Source organism: Chiloscyllium plagiosum, unplaced genomic scaffold (assembly GCF_037043375.1).
Source record: "Chiloscyllium plagiosum isolate Xiang-an unplaced genomic scaffold, Cpla_swu_hap1 HiC_scaffold_3, whole genome shotgun sequence".
NCBI classification, from domain to species: domain Eukaryota; kingdom Metazoa; phylum Chordata; class Chondrichthyes; order Orectolobiformes; family Hemiscylliidae; genus Chiloscyllium; species Chiloscyllium plagiosum.
In genome coordinates this window covers 130,063,927-130,081,977 of record NW_028270141.1, presented here as the reverse complement: position 1 = coordinate 130,081,977, position 18,051 = coordinate 130,063,927, and the positions used below count along the sequence as shown (strand labels likewise).

At 41.5% G+C, this 18,051-nt stretch overlaps 1 protein-coding gene across 2 annotated transcripts in view; it reads left to right on the top strand.

The window, feature by feature from the left end:
• The window catches only part of LOC122540095 (potassium channel subfamily K member 16-like), a 42,362-nt gene extending 25,123 nt beyond the window's left edge, over window positions 1-17,239 (top strand). Inside the window, exons 2-5 of one of the 2 annotated variants that reach the window (XM_043675409.2) lie at window positions 6,636-6,750; window positions 7,888-8,054; window positions 12,347-12,515; window positions 16,263-17,239. In XM_043675409.2, the coding sequence (XP_043531344.2) occupies window positions 6,636-6,750; window positions 7,888-8,054; window positions 12,347-12,515; window positions 16,263-16,462 (651 nt within the window). In that variant the 3' untranslated portion in view covers window positions 16,463-17,239. The remainder of the gene's footprint in view (window positions 1-6,635; window positions 6,751-7,887; window positions 8,055-12,346; window positions 12,516-16,262) is intronic. The other variant, XM_087983377.1, reaches the window with a different exon arrangement.
• The last annotated feature ends 812 nt before the right edge of the window (window positions 17,240-18,051 follow it).

Genomic DNA, 18,051 nt, shown 5'->3' with positions numbered 1-18,051 from the left:
ATGCTTAAATCCAGTTGTCCTACAAAGAAGAAAGAGAACAAAGAAAATTTACAGCCCAGGAACAGGCCCTTCAGCCTTCCAAGCCTGAGCCGATCCAAATCCACTGTCTAAACCTGTCACCCAATTCCTAAGTATCTGTATCCCTCTGCTCCCCACCTACTCATGCATCTGTCCAGACTCATCTTAAATGAATCTGCCATGCCTGCCTCTACTACCTCTGCTGGCAATGCATTCCAAGCACCTACCACCCTCTGTGTAAAGTAATTGCCGCGTGTATCCCCCTTAACCTTTCACCTCTCACCTCAAAAGCGTGACCTCTCGTTATTGAATCCTTCACCGTGGGAAAAAGCTTATCTCTACCTACCCTGTATATTCCCTTCATGATTTTGAAGACCTCAATCAGGTGCCTCCTCAATCTCCTTTTTCCCAATGAAAGCAATCCTAACTTACTCAATCTCTCTTCATAGCTGGCACCTTCCATACCAGGAAACATCCTCGTAAACCTTCTCTGCACCCTCTCCAAAGCGTCCACATCCTTTTGGTAATGTTGCAACCAGAACTGTACACAGTATTCTAAATGCGGCCGAACCAATGTCTTGTACAGTTTTAACAAGACCTGACAGCTCGTATACTCATTACCTCGTCCGATGAAGGCAAGCGTACCATATGCCTTTCTGACCACTCTATCCACCTGTGCAGCAACCTTCAGGGTACAATGGACCTGCAGTCCCAGATTTCTCTGCTCATCAACTTTCCCCAAGGCCCTTCCGTTTACCGTATAATTTGCTTTAGAATTAGACTTCCCAAAATGCATCACCTCACATTTGCCTGGATTGCACTCCATCTGCCACTTCTCTGCCCAATTCTCCAGTCGATTTATATTTTCCCGTATTCTTTGACAGTCCCCTATGCTTTCTGCTACTCCACCAATCTTCGTGTCATCTGCAAACTTGCTGATCATACCAACAATACCCTCTTCCAGATCATTTACGTATATCACAAACAACAGTGGCCCCAATACTGACCCCTGTGGAACACCACTGGTCACCTTTCTCCATTTTAAGAAACTCCCTTCAACTACTACTTTCTGTCTGCTGTTGCTCAACCAGTTCTTTATCCACCAAGCTAGAACACCCTGCACACCATGTGACTTCACTTTCTCCATTAGTTTACCATGGATAACCTTATTGTATGTTTTACTAAAGTCCATGTATATGACATCTACAGCCCTTACTTCATTATCAATTTGATCACTTCCTCAAATAACTCTATTAAATTGGTAAGGCACGATCTCCCCTGTACAAAACCATATTACCTATCACTGATAATCCCATTCTTTTCCAAATATAAATAGATTTTATTCCTTAGTACCTTATCCAGCAACTTTCCCACCACCAATGTCAGGCTCACTGGTCTGTAGTTACCCAGAATATCCCTACTACCCTTCTTGTACAGAAGGACAACATGAGCAACCCTGCAGTCCTCCAGCACCTCACCTGTGTTTAAGGATGCTACAAAGATATCTGTTAGGGCCCCAGCTATTTCTTTTCTCACCTCCCTCAGCAACCTGGGATAGATCCCATTTGGTACCATTTGTCCACCTTAATAACCTCTAGACTACCCAACACATCTTCCCTACTTATGTCAATGTGATCCAGAGTAATCAAGTTTCTGTCTCTAATCTCAACATTCATCATGCCCCTCTCCTCAGTGAACATTGATGCAAAATCTCACCCATTCTCTCAGGTTCAATACATAGCCTTCCTTCATTATCCTTTAGTGGACCAATCCTTTTTTTAGTTACCATCTTGCTTCTTATATAAGAATAAAAGGCTTTGGGATTCTCCTTAATTCTGCTTGCTAAACCTATATCATGACCCCTTTTAGCCTGCTTGATTCCTTGTTTAAGACTGGTCCTACTCTCCCAATATTCCTCCAGGGCCTGTTCTGTTCTTAACTACCACTTCCCTTTTCCTCTTGGCTAGTCATACGATTTCTCCTGTCATCCACAGTTCACGAATCTTGCCTTTCCTATCTCTTGCTTTCAACGAGACATGTCCTAATCTAAATGTAAGTGCATTACCACTGTGCTATTAGACTTAACTTTGCATTGGTTGTAGACTCCTCTTGCTTTAACTTATTCAATTTGATCAATTTTGTGGTGTGCGTGAGAACCAATGTAGCTTCTCCATTCTGTGTGCTGCATTAAACTCCCTTTGAGAATGTAGCTTATTGTGTCTACATGAATCGTAAGGAGAATGTTGTGTGCGCACTAACTGTTTGTTTCCACTTATTGCATAGCCTTGTCCCCATATAGATTTTTTGGAATTTTGCAAAGGGTATTTTAGTATGTCAAAGAGGCTGCATAAATGTAATTTGCTATAATTTGTTGATATGCAAGTAGTACCCTTTAATACTTTTAGTAAATCTGCTAGACAGTTCTGCCTAAATTCCTACCATTTATTTAGCTAAAACAAAGCAGTCTGAACACATGAACACATGATTGATGGGATAGAGGAAGGTCAATAACTCCATACACAAATTTTCAATTGTGATGATGGGCAAATGACTTGTGCACCTAAAATCTACAGGCACCAAACTTTTCCTTTAGGCATTCATTATTTGCCATTCATAACTTCAGCTGAGATCCTGTTTCCCGTTGAGAGGGATTTTCAGTAATCTTCCACTGCAGCTACATTGCTGATCAGGTGAATATCCTGGGAGGCAGTAGCATGTACAAAGCATATCCTCCAATATCTCACCCCTTTCTCAGCTCAGTTCCCATTGAAATCCACAACCAAGCCTGTGGACCTTCTCAATTTGACTTTTTCAATTTTCTCCTAGTGGCCTCTGACATTCCAGTCTGTATAAATTTCAGTTAAACCCAAAACTCTGGTCCCCATAGCTTGACTGGAAGCACACTGCTTTGGCAGTCATTTTGTGCACTGGAAGATCCCACAACATGTTTTTGTCTTTCAGTGATGTGAGGGTTGAGTATTGATTTGGATACATTTGCTAACAGCTAACATCATTGCAACATTTCCCATTCAGTTTAGTTATGTCAATAGCCATAATGTTAATAAAGGTTAAGTGAACCTGCAGAGCAAGTTTCTAAAGACTCTTTTCCAACTCTGCTGCTTTCTTATTTATAACATTCACTTCTGATCATCAATCAACAGTAGGCAATCCCAGAAACAATTTACCATTTTCAATATTAGAAAAGAACAATATTTATTGGATTTTCAGTTCATATGTAACTTGGACCAGATGGTAGCCTACACTACTGTACTGAAATGGCAGAGGTGCTAACTTTGCAAAATGTTTTGCAAAGAAGAATAAAGATTGTTCCGAGAGTTTGCCAAATGTGCATTGAAAATACTAAGAGACAAACCATACAAACATCATTCATTTGACTTCTTTGTCAAAGATACATACAGCCAAGGAAGGAAGATAGTAGTGCAAAATCCAATTGCTTCTTCAATTATTTGACCTTTCTAATCTATTCAAAACTATATTCCATACTTTAATCATTATTCCTCTGTAGAGGAACTTGCTAACCTTGGTCCAAAATTTATTTTTTGCTAGTTTGAACCCGGAGTTGGTTGACGCAGTTGGCCGGATGATTAATGTGTTGGTTAAACAAGTGTCAACAAAAACGGGTTCATTCCTGTTCTAATTGTAGCAAAAATCACAGCACTTTCTGTTAGCTTGGTAAATGGTCACCTGCCTTTAAGGAGAGAATACGTTTGAACCTATCCAATTCGTTCAACTTAACTTCAACTAATTTTCTGAATTTACATGTCCATCCTGCTGATATTATCTCAAACATCCCTATTAGATCATCTCACAGGGCTAAAATATCTGTTTTTCATCACATCTCAGACCCTGGGCCTTAGGGAAGAGCTCCCAGATTCTCTCAGCACTTGAATATCTTCCCCTTGGTGATGCTTGCACAACTCATAGTTAAATCTCATCAGATATAATTAATTGATTGTGAATTTCTTTGACTTATTTTATTCTGCTAATTACTTACTACAATATTGTTTTCAGCTCAGCAGTGCTTGTGTGACTGTGTCAGATAAGACCCTTAGGCATTTTCAACTTCATCTGTAACTTGTTCATTCTCGTTCACAATAGCCTTGTTCATTATTGCTTCCTACCTCAGTAGTGAACATGGAAGACAAACATATGTATTTCACACGGTCAGGTCGTCCCACATCCCTCAACAGCTCAGGAAATATTTGCATGTTTCTGCTGTAATGTAAACAAAACCAGCAGACAGTGTCCATAAAGGCTTCACCAACAGCAGAGAGATAAGTGAAGAGATAATCTATTCCCAGAAGCGTTGGTGGAGAGATAAATATTTGGCAGAGAAGTGGAAGTTTTTTTCAAAGCTTCTTATTGACTGGTGGGATGTGGGATGTAAGAGTCACTGGCTGGGCCAGCATTTATTGTCTGTCCCTGATTGCCCTTGAAAAGACAGTGGTGAGCTGCCTTCTTGGACCGCTGCAGTCCAAGATCTATTTAAACCTTGGCTTTTTACATTTACCTGAACTTTTAGGCATATTTAATATAAAACAGGAAGAAACTCAGCTAATCTGGCAGCATTGGCGAAGAGAGAAACAGAGTTATTGTTTCAAGCCCAGGGACCTTTTGTCAGAACGGTTCAGAAAATGTTATTGGACTCAAAAGATTGAGCTGAACCTTAGGGTTTATTGGCCAAGTCCAAGTTGCACTGAGTTCTTTTAGGGATTGTCACCGTGAGGCTGAGTGAGCTCTCTCTTAACAAACTGGCCTCATTACTTATCTGCCCTGACTAATGGAGTCCCTCATGTCCAATTTCCATCCCACATGTTGCACGCTGTTCCCAGACCAATTCACCATTCAGCAGATACCTTGGAATTCACAGGAGTCTTTTGCACTTATACCACTTTTAAACCTTCTATGTTCTGTGCACACATGTTAAAGCCTGCCATGTCCTGCCTTCATAACCTCATCCCCTGTCAGATGTGTGGTGACCGTCTGATCTCTCTCTACTGAGAAAGCACCCCTTTGGGATTATGCCAATATTACTTGCATTTACAGCTCTAATATTACGTGTTTGAATTTAATACCTCTTTAGTAGACTCTAAAGCATTAAATTCTGGATGAAGTCAATTGATTACACTAGAAACATTCATGAGGGGCATGATAGGATGAATAGCTAAGGTCTTTTTCACAGGGGAGGGGAATCCAAAACTAGAGGGCATAGGTTTAAGGTGAGAAGGGAAAGATATAAAAGGGACCTAAGAGGCAATTTTTTCACACAGAGGGTGGTGCATGTATGGAACGAGCTGACAGAGGGGGTGATGGAGGCTGGTACAGTTACAACATTTAAAAGGCATCTGGATGGGTATATGAATAGGAAGGGTTTAGCAAGATATGGGCTAAATGCTGGCAAATGGGACTAGATTAATATAGGATATCTGGTCGACATGGACTGAAGGGTCTGTGTCCTTGCTGTGCCTCTCTAATTGATCTGGACCGATGCAATTTGTTCCCAGTATCTCAGCATATACTAGGGTCTTGTGGTTCAGTGGGTGTTCCTGCTTCTGAGGATTCTGGGATTTGATGATCAAGGACTATGCATTCAAAGCATAGGCACGTAGGTATGTATCATTGTAAATCCTTCCAGCATAGACTATTGTCAGGCAATAGTTGGGAAGGATTCCTGGTCAGCCATTATTATCCATTGCCTCAGGGTTTGATATGTATGTAAAAGTGAATGTTTCTACAACAACCCTTGGAGATCAGATTGGTGTCAAGAGCACAGGGTTTAGGTTTTGGCTGGGATGGATTCAGGACCTGCCTCCTGTTCTATTCATAGAAGAGATTATGGCACTATGGGCTGTACTTGTCTTCAGGCAGAGAACTGAAATAAAAGATCTCTGAATGTCTTTGAAATGTTACTTGATGTATCGATGTAAAGTCTTGCGATTACTGGGTTTTTCCAAAACCTTCACTGCTGTCCTTCCAAAATTCTCTCTGGACAAGCTCCGCATCATCCAAATCTCTATTCAATTCTGTGCACCACCACACTCCAGCTGGTTCACCTACCCTATCTCCTCTAAATTCCGGAGCTCCCTGTCTCCAAGTGGAACTCATCAAAAATCCTTTATCTTTTCTCAACAAATGTGGTTCTGACCTCTGCTATCTCTGATCCTAACTTCTTGCAATCTTCCCTTTCTCCCCTCCACATACAACAGCAGTGTTCTTGCAGTTACCTTTGCACATCCCTCCCTGAACCCCAAAACTGCTACTGTAATTTCCAAAACCCTCTCCAGTCCAGTGATGTCTCACGTCTCTTGACCCTCCTGTGAAGGCTTGCTGGCTTGTTCCTTGGTGCCAGAGATTTAATTTAGACATTGGTTTTGTCAGAAATGTGAGTTATGACACTCAAAAACTGAATAGAGAAAAATCTGCTGCTCCCCAATAATTAATCTGCAGTGTATTCTTTTACATTCTTGAAGTTCAGTTGAAATAGTTGAAGGCATATTTATCTCCCAAGATGATTTATCTTTCTGCAACAATGTTTACAGTTACTGTTAGTTTTGGGAATTCAATAATGTTAACCTTCATTCTCTCATTTGTACAAGATCATTATAGATGCCTGGGACAAAGGTGTAAACCCAACAGGAAACTCCACCAATCCAAGCAACTGGGACTTCAGCAGTTCATTTTTCTTTGCAGGAACTGTGGTGACTACAATAGGTAACTGAAAAAGTTTAAACATCTCATTATAAACTGATAATTTTTGTTCATTTGCACGCCTTGAACATTCAGGTTTTTATTCTTGTTGGGGACAATTTTAAGCTCCATACAGTTGCTGCAGAGTCATGCTGACTGAAAGTGAATATGAGTCCCTCACACATTATTGATTTAAATTAACCATTTCAAAGGTTAGAAGATTGGGTTTTCTCAATTGGGTACTTGAGCACTTGTTAGTGGAGTAAAGACTGAAACTAGCCCTGATTTATTTTCGAATTATTTCGACATTTCACCATAATTTCTTTGCCCTCATAAATTGCTGGTGAATGGAACATTTCTGGAGCCTTTCCACCCAAACACCATTGAACATTTAGGGTCAGAGTGCTCACAGACTGACTGGGTCAGAATCAGTACAACACTTTCCTTAGCAGTTTCTCTTTCCATTTCTCACACGAGTTACCTTAGGGTCGAATTTTACCCAGATGGTTGAGGTACCGGAACTGAAGGTGCGGGGTGAATCTGCATTGCCTGGTACCAGCAGAGGGCAATCCCTATTAAGGATGTCTGCCCGCCCACCAGAGCTGCTGGCTTGATTCTATCAGAGGTTAAAGAGCTCAGCAGCGCCACCTCCATTGGGCAACAGCATATCGGGTGTGATCCTGGGAAGACAGGTCAGCTGGATCTGGATAGGTCAGAGTGGGGTGGGTGGGATGTGTGATCACTGAGGGCGAGGGGGCACCTTTACTATCCATGGACCAAGGTGTGGCCCATTTGGGAAGCCCTGTGCTGGGAGACCAGCAGGCTTTACTGGGTGGGCTCTTCAAACAGTGGCAATATACCAACAGAGGCTGTGTGAGATGCCTTTAGTTGGTCAGTCAAGTGGCTTGAGGAGACATCTGATGTGCCAGCTGTTTGCCACATTTTCTGCTGTTGACAAGATTAAATGGCAGTGGAAAGGTGTCAGATATAACACCCCAGGCCTTGCCCCACCGTATTTTTCCAACCTTCAACTCATTCAGAGTCTGATATCTGAGACAATTTCCTTTACCCTACACCCCACATACAGTTCTGTCATTTGCTATCATTTCATTCTATGTGAAATTCAGAAGAGAGACTCACAGTTCTTCCCTGGTTTTACAGGTTTTGGTAACCTGTCTCCTAGCACTGTAGGAGGTCAAGTTTTCTGCGTGTTCTATGCGATATTTGGAGTGCCTTTGAATCTTACCTTCCTTAACTACCTTGGGAGAAGCCTGAATGGCCACTTAAAGAGGCTGGAGAGAAGCAGTCAGAAATCAAGTAACTGCAAGGTAAGCTTCATATGCAGGTAACTGATAGGAACATCTCAGAGAGAGAAGGTGGTCTTTGCCCATATCGGTCAAATTGACACTGCACTTAGAGAAAGATATCAACCTCAAAGTTGAAACTTAGACACCAGAAATAAACAAAATGAATATTCATGATTAAGAAGCATTATTTTTTCAATCACAGCGTGTGAGCATCACTGACTGGGTCAGCATTTATTGACCATCCCTGATTGCCTTTGAGAAGGTAGTAGTGAGCTGCCTTCTTGAACCTCAGCAGTCAATGTGCTGGAGGTAAACCCACAATATCTTTAGAGAGAGTGCTGCAGGGGTTTGACCTAGCGACACTGAAGGAGGAGTGGCGATATATTTCCAAGTCAGGATGGTGAGTGGTTTGGGAGGGGACCTTGAAGATGGTGGTGCTCCCATGAATCTGCTGCCCTTGTCCTTCAAGATGGAAATGATCATGGGCTAGGAAGGTGGAATCGAAGGATCTGTGGTGAATTTCTACAGTATATTTTGTCAATGGCACGACCTTTTGCTGCAGACCATCAGTGATGGAAGGAGCAGATGTTTGTGAATGTGGTGCCACTCAAGATGCTGCTTTCTCCAGGATAGTGTCAAGCTTAATGAGTGTTATTGGAGCTGCACCCATCCAGGCAATTGGGGAGTATTCCATCATTCTCCTAACTTGTGTCTTGTTAATGGTGGACAGGCTTTGGGGAATCTGAAAGTGGATTGCTTGCTGCAGAATTACCAGCTTCTGACTTGCTCTTGTTGCCATAGTATTTACTGTTAGAGGTGGTCATTGCCTGGCACATGTATAATGTGAATGTTACTAATCGCTTGACAGCCCAAGACTCGATATTGCCCAGGTCTTGATGCATTTGGACATGAACTATTTCAGAACATTCAAACAACACTGAATTCAGAACATTTATCTGAGGAGTTAATGAACTTGGGCAAATCTCTTTCAGGGAGCTATCACGTTCTGGGGACTTGAGTTCAAATCCTGCCAAAGCAGATGGTGGAATTTTAATCCATTAACAATGTGGAATTAAGAGTCTAATGATGACCACAAATCAGTTGTCGATTGTCAGAAAACCCCATCTTGTTCACTTATGTCCTCTTGAGAAGCAAAACACAATCCTTACCCGGTCTTGCCTATATGTGACTCCAGATCCACGGCAATGTGCTTGACTCTTAACTACTGTCTGGGCAGTTAGGGATGGGCAATAAATGCTGGTCTAGACAGCAACACCCTCATCCCATGAATGAACAAAAAGATGGTAAATTATTTTTAACTCTCAGCTGTGTTGGAAAATAAAGATCTGTTGTTGAAGCTTTTCATTCATCAGGACAGAACGATGAATGCCAAAATGCAAAAGAAGCAACAACTTATGCTGCAATTAGTTGCTCTTCTTGTGAAATACATAATGTGAACAGTGCATGAGCTATGACAGCTTAATAAGTAATATTTTGCACACCCCTTAATGCCCTGTTACTTCTGTCCTGATGAAGAATATCAGTGGGCATTGAAAATAACAAGAACAACTGCTTAGTAATTCTCAAAATTCCTTTCTTAGCATTTATTAAGTCTGGTCATTCTGGTTTTGAAACTAGGTTGGTTTCTTGAAATGTTTCAGTTGTTGTACAGATGAAGATGCTGAGCATGATAGTCTCAGTTTTGATCAATGGTCTGGTCTCAATAGTTAATGTGCTTTCCTGATGAAGTGCTCCTGCCTGATAGGTCGATTTTCCTGCTCCTCGGATGCTGCCTGACTTGCTGCGCTTTTCCAGCACCACTTTAATCTTGACTCTGATCTCCAGCATCTGTAGTCCTCACTTTCGCCAAGTTAATGTGCTACTGTTAGCCTTCATGTCCTTTTGCCAAAAGGGAGGAAAAATATGCCAGGATTCCTTCTCCTGACTATTATGTCTGCTGAAAAGTCTGAATAGATTCATGTTGTGCTACCATTGATGGACAATTAGGCTGACTGCCTGGGCTCACACCTGCAGGTTTATCACTTGAATGACGGACCAGAGAGAAGGTGTCATGATCCATACCTTAGAGTTAACACCACAAGGTGAAGATAATTTTAATTTCTGAAAATATGGGAAATCTTGAATTCCAAAGGACTGCTGAAGTTAGGTCAATTGAAATTTCAAAACTAAATTTGCTAAGTTTTTCAATTAGATTAGATTCACCATGCTAGAAGGGCTGAATGGATGGATTACATGAGGAATAAGTGGATTGATCAGAGTGAGGGTAAGGACGATCAGGGACAGTGGACGGAACTTGTGCCTGGAGTCTGAAGAGATTGGAGGGGCCCTAAGTGAGTTTTTTGCTTCAGTATTCACTAGAGAAAGGGACCTTGTTGAGGGTGAGAACACCATGGAGCAGGTTAATAAGCTTGAACAGATTGATATCAAGAAAATGGATGTGCTGGAAATTCTGCAAAGTATCAAGATAGATAAGTCCCCAGGGCCGGACCAGATATAATCGAAAAGTGTGGTGCTGGAAAGCACAGGCGGTCAGGCAGCATCTGAGGAGCAGGAGAGTTGACATTTCAAGCAGAAGCTCTTCATGAGGATGAAGATTCCTGATGAAGAGCTCATGCTCAAAACGTCGACTGTCTTGCTCCTCGGATGCTGCCTGACCACCTGTGCTTTCCAGCACCACACTTTTCTACTCTGATCTCCAGCATCTGCAGTCATTCCGGCCAAGATATATCCAAGGTTACTACGGGAAGCGAGTAATGAGATTGCTGCACCTCTGGCGATTATCTTTGCATCCTCACTCTCCATGGGAGTAGTACCAGATGATTAGAGGGAGACGAATGTTGTTCTTTTGTTTAAGAAAGGGAATAGGGAAATTCCTGGGATTTACAGACCAGTCAGTCTTACGATAAGCAAGGTACTGGAAAGGATTCTGAGAAATTTGGGAAAAAATAGTTTGATTAAAGATAGTCAGCATGGGTTTGTGAGGGACAGGTCATACCTCACAAGCCTTATTGAGTTCTTTGAGGATGTGACAAGACAAGTTCACAAAGATCGAGCAATGGATGTGGTGTACATGGATTTCAGTAAGGCATTTGATAAAGTTCCCGATGGTAGACTCATTCAGAAAGTTAGGAGGTATGGGATTCAGGGAAATCTGGTTGTCTGGATGCAGAATTGACTGGCCGAAAGAAGACAGTGAGTGATAGTGGATGGAAAGTATTCCGCCTGGAGGTCGGTGACCAGCGGCGTCCCACAGAGATCTGTTCTTGGGCCTCTGCTCTTTGTACTTCTTATAAATGACTTGGATGAAGAAATGGAAGGGTGGATTAGTATGTTTGCCGATGACACAAAGGTCGGTGGTGTTGTAGATAGTGTCGAGGTCTGTTGCACACTACAACAAGTCATTGACAGGATGCAGAGCTGGGCTGAGAAGTGGCAGATAGAGTTCAACCTGGATAAATGCAAAATAATTCATTTTGGAAGGTCGAATTTGAATGCTGAATACAGGGTTAAAGACAGGATTCTGGGGAGTGTGGAGAAACAGCGGGATCTTGGGGTTCACGTTATGGATCCCTCAAAGTTGCAACCCAAGTTGATAAGGTTGTTAAGAAGGCATATGGTGCTTTGGTTTTCATTAACAGGGGGACTGAGTTTGCTGCAGCTCTATAAAACCCGGATTAGACTGCACTTGGAATATTGTGTCCAGTTCTGGTCGCCTCATTATAGGAAGGATGAAGATGCTTCAGAGAGGGTGCAGAGGAGATTTACCAGGATGCTGCCTGAATTGGAGGGCTTGTCTTATGAAGAGAGATTGAGTGAGCTAGGGCTTTTCACACTGGAGAGAAGGAAGAGCGGTGACTTGATAGAGGTGTACAAGGTAATGAGAGGTATAGATAGATTAGAAAGCCAGAGACTTTTCCCCAGGACAGAACTACCTGTCACAGGAGTTATAATTTTAAGGTGATTGGAGGAAGGTATAGGGGAGATGTCAGAAGTAGGTTATTTACACAGAGAGTGGTGGGTGCATGGAATGCACTGCCAGCAGTGGTAGTAGAGTCAGAGACATTAGGGACATTTAAGCGACTGCTGAACAAGCACTTGTATGTCAGTAAATTGAGGGGTGTGAAGGTTAGGTTGATCTTAGATTCAGATAAATGTTCCGCACAACATCGTGGGCCAAAGGGCCTATACTGTGCTGTACAATTCTATGTTCTATGTTCCAACCTGTTCCTAGGGAATTAATATTTTAACAGTGAGCTGACAATTATCACATGTCACTTTCTATCCTTCTGCAGCAAGTGATGAAGATTTTCACAATGGCTTTCTTCTTGATTTTTGGCACGGTGCTGTTTCTGGTTTTCCCACCATTGGTCTTCAGTCACGTAGAAGACTGGACATATGGAGAAAGCTTTTACTTTGCCTTCATTACTCTGAGCACCATTGGATTTGGAGATTACGTTGTAGGTATGACTTAAGTAGAGCAATAATCCAGATATGCATAAGGGTCACCTGTGCTAATGTGGGGAGGGATTAAACTACCTGAAAGTAAAAACCACAAACAACACTGACTGAACAGAGCAGTGGTAGCTACTGTTACCAGCAGAAAGTGACCATGCAGTCCATGGCACTGAGTCTTACAGGTACATCATGAGAATACACAGCCATGAGAAAATGCAATTACACCCCTGAATCCCTGCAGGATCTCTACTGCTTACTGGCTACTCTCCACCAAAATCAACTCACTGCGTCGAGCCTTTTGAGATGTTTTGACAGTGTAACAATCCCCATATAAATCCCCAGAGAGAAAGACATCAATTTATATTGCATTTTTCAAAGACACTAGATAACTCAAAGTGCACTACAGCCAATTAACAATGCTTGAAGTGTTTAATGACATTGTTGTAATGTAAGAACCACCACCACCTATCTGCCTGTAGCAAAGCTTCCTCAAATAGCAATGTGTAGTGTCCAGATAATTTATTTGTGTAGTGTTGATTGATGGGTAATTACTGGAAAGGACATCAGAGATAACTCCAATGCTTTTATATGAAATGGTTCCATGGGATCTTTTACTTTCATCTTAGAAGGTAGATGGGACCTCAGTCTAGTATCTCATGTGGAAGTCTGCGCCTCAGAAAATGCAGCATTCCTTCAGAATACTGCACTGGAGTTTCAACCTTCATTTATGCTAGTAATTAAGAGGGCAAATGGAATATTGCCCTTCATTGCTAGAGGGATGGAATTTAAAAACAGGAAGGTTATGTTGCAGCTGCACAGGGTGCAGTTGAGGCCACAGCTGGAGTACTGTGTGCAGTTCTGGTCTCCTTGCTTGAGAAAGGATGTATTGGCACTGGAGGCGTGCAGAGGAGGTTCACAAAGTTGATTCCGGAGTTGAGGGGGTTGGCTTATGAGGAGAGATTGAGTAGACTGGGACTATAGTCATTGGAATTTAAAAGAATGAGAGGGCATCTTATAGAAATTTTATCTTATAACATTATAAAGGGAATAGATAAGATAGAAGCAGAGAGGTTGTTTCCACTGTTGGGTAAAACTAGAGTGAGGGGGCATAGCTTCAAAATAAGGGGGAGCAGATTTTGGACTGAGCTGAGGAGGAACTTCTTCACCCAAAAGGTTGTGAATCTGTGGAATTCCCCGCCCAGTGAAGCAGTTGAGGCTCCCTCATTGAATGTTTTTAAGGCAAAGGTAGGTAGATTTTTGAACAGTAAATTAAGGATTATGGTTAGAGGGCGGGTAAGTGGAGCTGAGTTCATGAAAAGGATCAGCCATGATCTTGTTGAATGGTACAGTCGGCTCATCGGGCCAGATGGCCTGCTCTTGCCCCTATTCCTTATGTTTTTATGCCTATGTTCTGGAGTGGGACTTGAACTTAGAACCTTCAGCTGGATCCAGAGGACTTTGAATCACAGAGTCATAGAGTCATACAGCACAGAAGTAGACTCTTTGGTCCAATACGTCTATGCCAACCAGCTATCCGAAACTGAACTAATCCCAATTGTCTACATTTGGTCATATCCTTCTAAACCTTACCTATCCATGTTCATGTCCAAATGTCTTTTAAATGTTGTCATGTTATCCGCCTCTACTACTTCCACTGGCGGCTCATTCCATAAATATACCATCCTCTGTGTGAAAAAGTTGCCCTTCAGATCCATTTTAAATCTTCCTCATCACCTTTCAGCTTAAACCTCCGCCCTCTAGTTTTGGACTCCTCTTCTCTTGGAAAAAGACCTTAGCGATTCACTTTATCTATGCTCCTCATGATTTTATAAACCTCTATAAGGGCTTCCCTCAACCTCCAATGCTCCAGTGATCAAAGTGCCAGCCTATCCAGCCTGTCCTTAGAACTCAAGCCTCCAGTCCCAGGAACATTCTTGTAACTTTTTTCTGTACCTTTCTCATTTAACAGCATCCTTCCTGTAGCAGGGTGACCGGAATTGTATGCAGTATTCTAAAAGTAGCCTCACCAATGTCCTGTACAGCCACAGCATGACATCCCAACCCCTATACTTAATGCTCTGACCAATGAAGGCAAGCATGCCAAATGCCTTCTTCACCATCCTGTCCACCTATCGACATTTTCAAGGAACTGTTACCTGAACCCCTGCATTGGTTCAGGAGCCCAGCCAGTAGAGGAATGGCCACCTAGCAGCTACTAGCTGTTAATGGACTGGAGGCCAGACTTCTGTCCTTCATAAAATCTCCAAGTTTGCAGACATAATGTTCAAGGCTATGAGCCTAGTGTGAGACTAGTGTAGAGAGTTTTGGCAGTACAGACTCAATAGGCCGAAGGGCTTCTTCTCTACTGTACATTTCTATGATTCAGGAACACAGGGTTCTGCCTCACACAGCTGCTGACTATGTGTGTTGGCCACTGCTGCCTTGCAATGGGACCTGCCAGCACCCGTCCCATATCCCTCCAAACCCTTCCTATTCATATACCCATCCAGATGCCTTTTAAATGTTGTAATTGTACCAGCCTCCACCACTTTCTCTGGCAGCTCATTCCATACACGTACCACCCTCTGCGTGAAAAAGTTGCCCCTTAGGCCCTTTTTAAATTTTTTCCCCTCTCACCCTAAACCAATGCCCTCCAGTTCTGAACTCCCCCACCCCAGGAAAAAGACCTTGTCTATTTACCCTATCCATTTTATGATGCCCCTCCATTCCATCATCTTCAAATCCATTGGTGTGGGTGCATTTATCTCAGTTCTTTGTGTAGAAGAGGCAAAAGTGCTGTCAATTACCAGATGTATCTTTCTTCCACTAGCCCTCTCATCATTGCATTTAGTTGTATATTTACAATGCCTTCGATGTTGTTACTCAGCTTAGTAAATTAATTCGCAAATGACTTGCCAAATTTGTTTCCACTGATGACCCCAGTTTTTTTTTCTTTGAAATAAAAGTCTAAGTTTATCTGATAATGCACTGGTACACTTTCGAAGTAATGGCAAAACATGTACGATTGTATGAGTAACTCACCAAATTGGCTTACCCCACAGATGTAGGTGAAATTTTAAAAAGATGTACATTATTGTTGTGTTGTAGTTGAAAGGGGTTTATAATACAGTGAATGGAAGATGTATTTTTCAGAAAGAGCTTACAGTAATGTAGCACTTTCACAATTTCAGGCTACCCCAAACACTCCATTGACAATTCATCACCTTACAAGTGTGATCACTGTTGTGATATAAACAATGCAGCAGTCATTCTGTGAACAGTAAGCCCCCATATATAGTATTGAGTTGAATAACTAGTTCACCTGGCAACTTTATTTAGAGGCCGTGGCACTATGAAGAGTCACTTCTGCTCAGATGTCAGGTAGTCCTGGTAATGTTTTCTTTTAATTTCAGCTTTACCTGTATCTTCCATTATTTTAAAGATCTGGTCCATGTTGGATGCAATTTGTTCCTTGCCTTTTCAAGGACAAGTTATTATTAATCACTTTACTGTGTGAGTTGCAAACTAAAATTGCTGAAAGTACATTGGCAGACCTGTCAACATGTGTAAAGAGAATAAATATACTATTAGATCACAAATTAAACTTCCATCAGAACAATGTGAACAAAAACCTACAATTTTGCCCTTTAGAAATACACTGTATTTTTAGAGGATCAGTTTCTTTCTTATTTCATAGCTTTATTTTTCTTCATTTCCATTGTATCTGCATTAATAATTGCAATCTTCGTCTAGGCACAGATCCAGACAAGCACTACATCTCCATCTACAGAGGCCTGGCTGGTGTTTGGATAGTCATTGGCTTGGCTTGGTTGGCACTGCTCTTCAATATGGGAAGCAGAGTCCTGGAACAGATCCTTCAGCTGAAGTGGCACAGGAATATGTCCAACCTCGAGGTTATGCATAGCTCCAAACAGGAGGATTGTTGTACCTAGGTTAATTTTGATAATCTCCTATTTGACTACCTCAATTCATTCATCCCTCCCATTCTATTTCGGCTTCTTACCTCTCCAGTGCTTGGGTTCACTTTTTATTTTTATTTTCATGCTTTTCTTGTGATTTTATGGTTCATTTGGCTGAGGGATGTTTGTTGTGAAGTGGACAGTTCCCCAAGTATCAGCTGTGGAATTCTAACTCAGGTGGAGTGTGGGTTAGGTGCAAACTGAAGGACCTTCTTTACTGCCTGAGCAATTTGCCTCATTTCCGATCACAAAAGAACTTCCTCCCTATGCACCAGTGTAACACTTCTTGCAATTCCTATTGCATATTTTAACCAGTGGTCTCACTGGTAGCAAGGTCAATTCAATAGGAAATTCAGATGGCTTTAGCTTACAGGCTCAAAGAACTTATTGGACACTGTAACTTTACAATGAATTTTTCATGATTTATTTTTGCTTTTGCACTTTCCCATTGCATTGAGGAGAAGGGTGCTAATGACAAATCACGGCTGAATAGATAAGAAGTGAAGAAACTGTAACTCGTCTACAAATATAACAGTAATTTATCTCCTGTAACATAAGAATCTGGGTAGGGCTATAGTGGTATTAAAGAATCCAACAGACATTTCTTACAACTAGCTATTATGTACAAGCATTAATAATAGGCTAACATTAGACTCTTAGTTTACAACAGAAGAACATGCTTTCAGTAGAATCATTCCTGATGAAGGGCTTTTGCCCGAAATGTCGATTTTCCTGTTCCTCGGATGCTGCCTGAACTGCTAATGTAGACCCTTGAGCTAAGAGCCAATTGGAAGTGTGCTTTAGATAATTGATTTTAATAGATGACATTAGCAAATTAACAGTTCCTGATTGCATATCTGCCAATTGCATCTATGTTGGAAGGACTATTTTTAGTGTGTAAAATTCATTTTTTTTGTCCTTGTTTTTCAATTGTCTGTACAAATCACATAATAAAGAGGTTTGGTGTTGGTTAATTTGCTTCCCGATCGAAGTGAATGCTGTCTGAGTTAGCTGCTGAATGATGCATGGATGGGATCTGAATTTCCCTTTATCCCTTTGTTTCATCCTGTGGAAAGATGAGCATTCCTTCTTGGTACTCTCCTATAACAGTATGTTGATCTTGAAAAGCTCAACAAGACAAAGGTGTTGGTGCAGAGGTGGTAGGAAATGCAAGGTGTCTGTTTACATCTAATGATTTATTTGATCTGATTAAGTAATTTATCTCCTGTAAAATAAGAATCTGGGTAGGGCTATAGTGGTATTAAAGAATCCAACAGACATTTCTTACAACTAACTATTATGTACAAACATTAATAATAGGCTAACATTAGACTCTTGGTTTACAACAGAAGAGCATGCTTTCAGTAGAATCATTCTTCAAGTGATCTGAGGTAAGATGGAGTATGCAATCTTTATATTCTCAGGGCAAGTGTGATGATGCAATGATGATATCACGAAGGTAGGCATATTGATGTGAGACACCAATGAATTTTAACATTGTGTTGCAAAAGGACATTAAAGCCATGCTAACAAATTGAAATATTTTTAAATTAGTTCAGTTA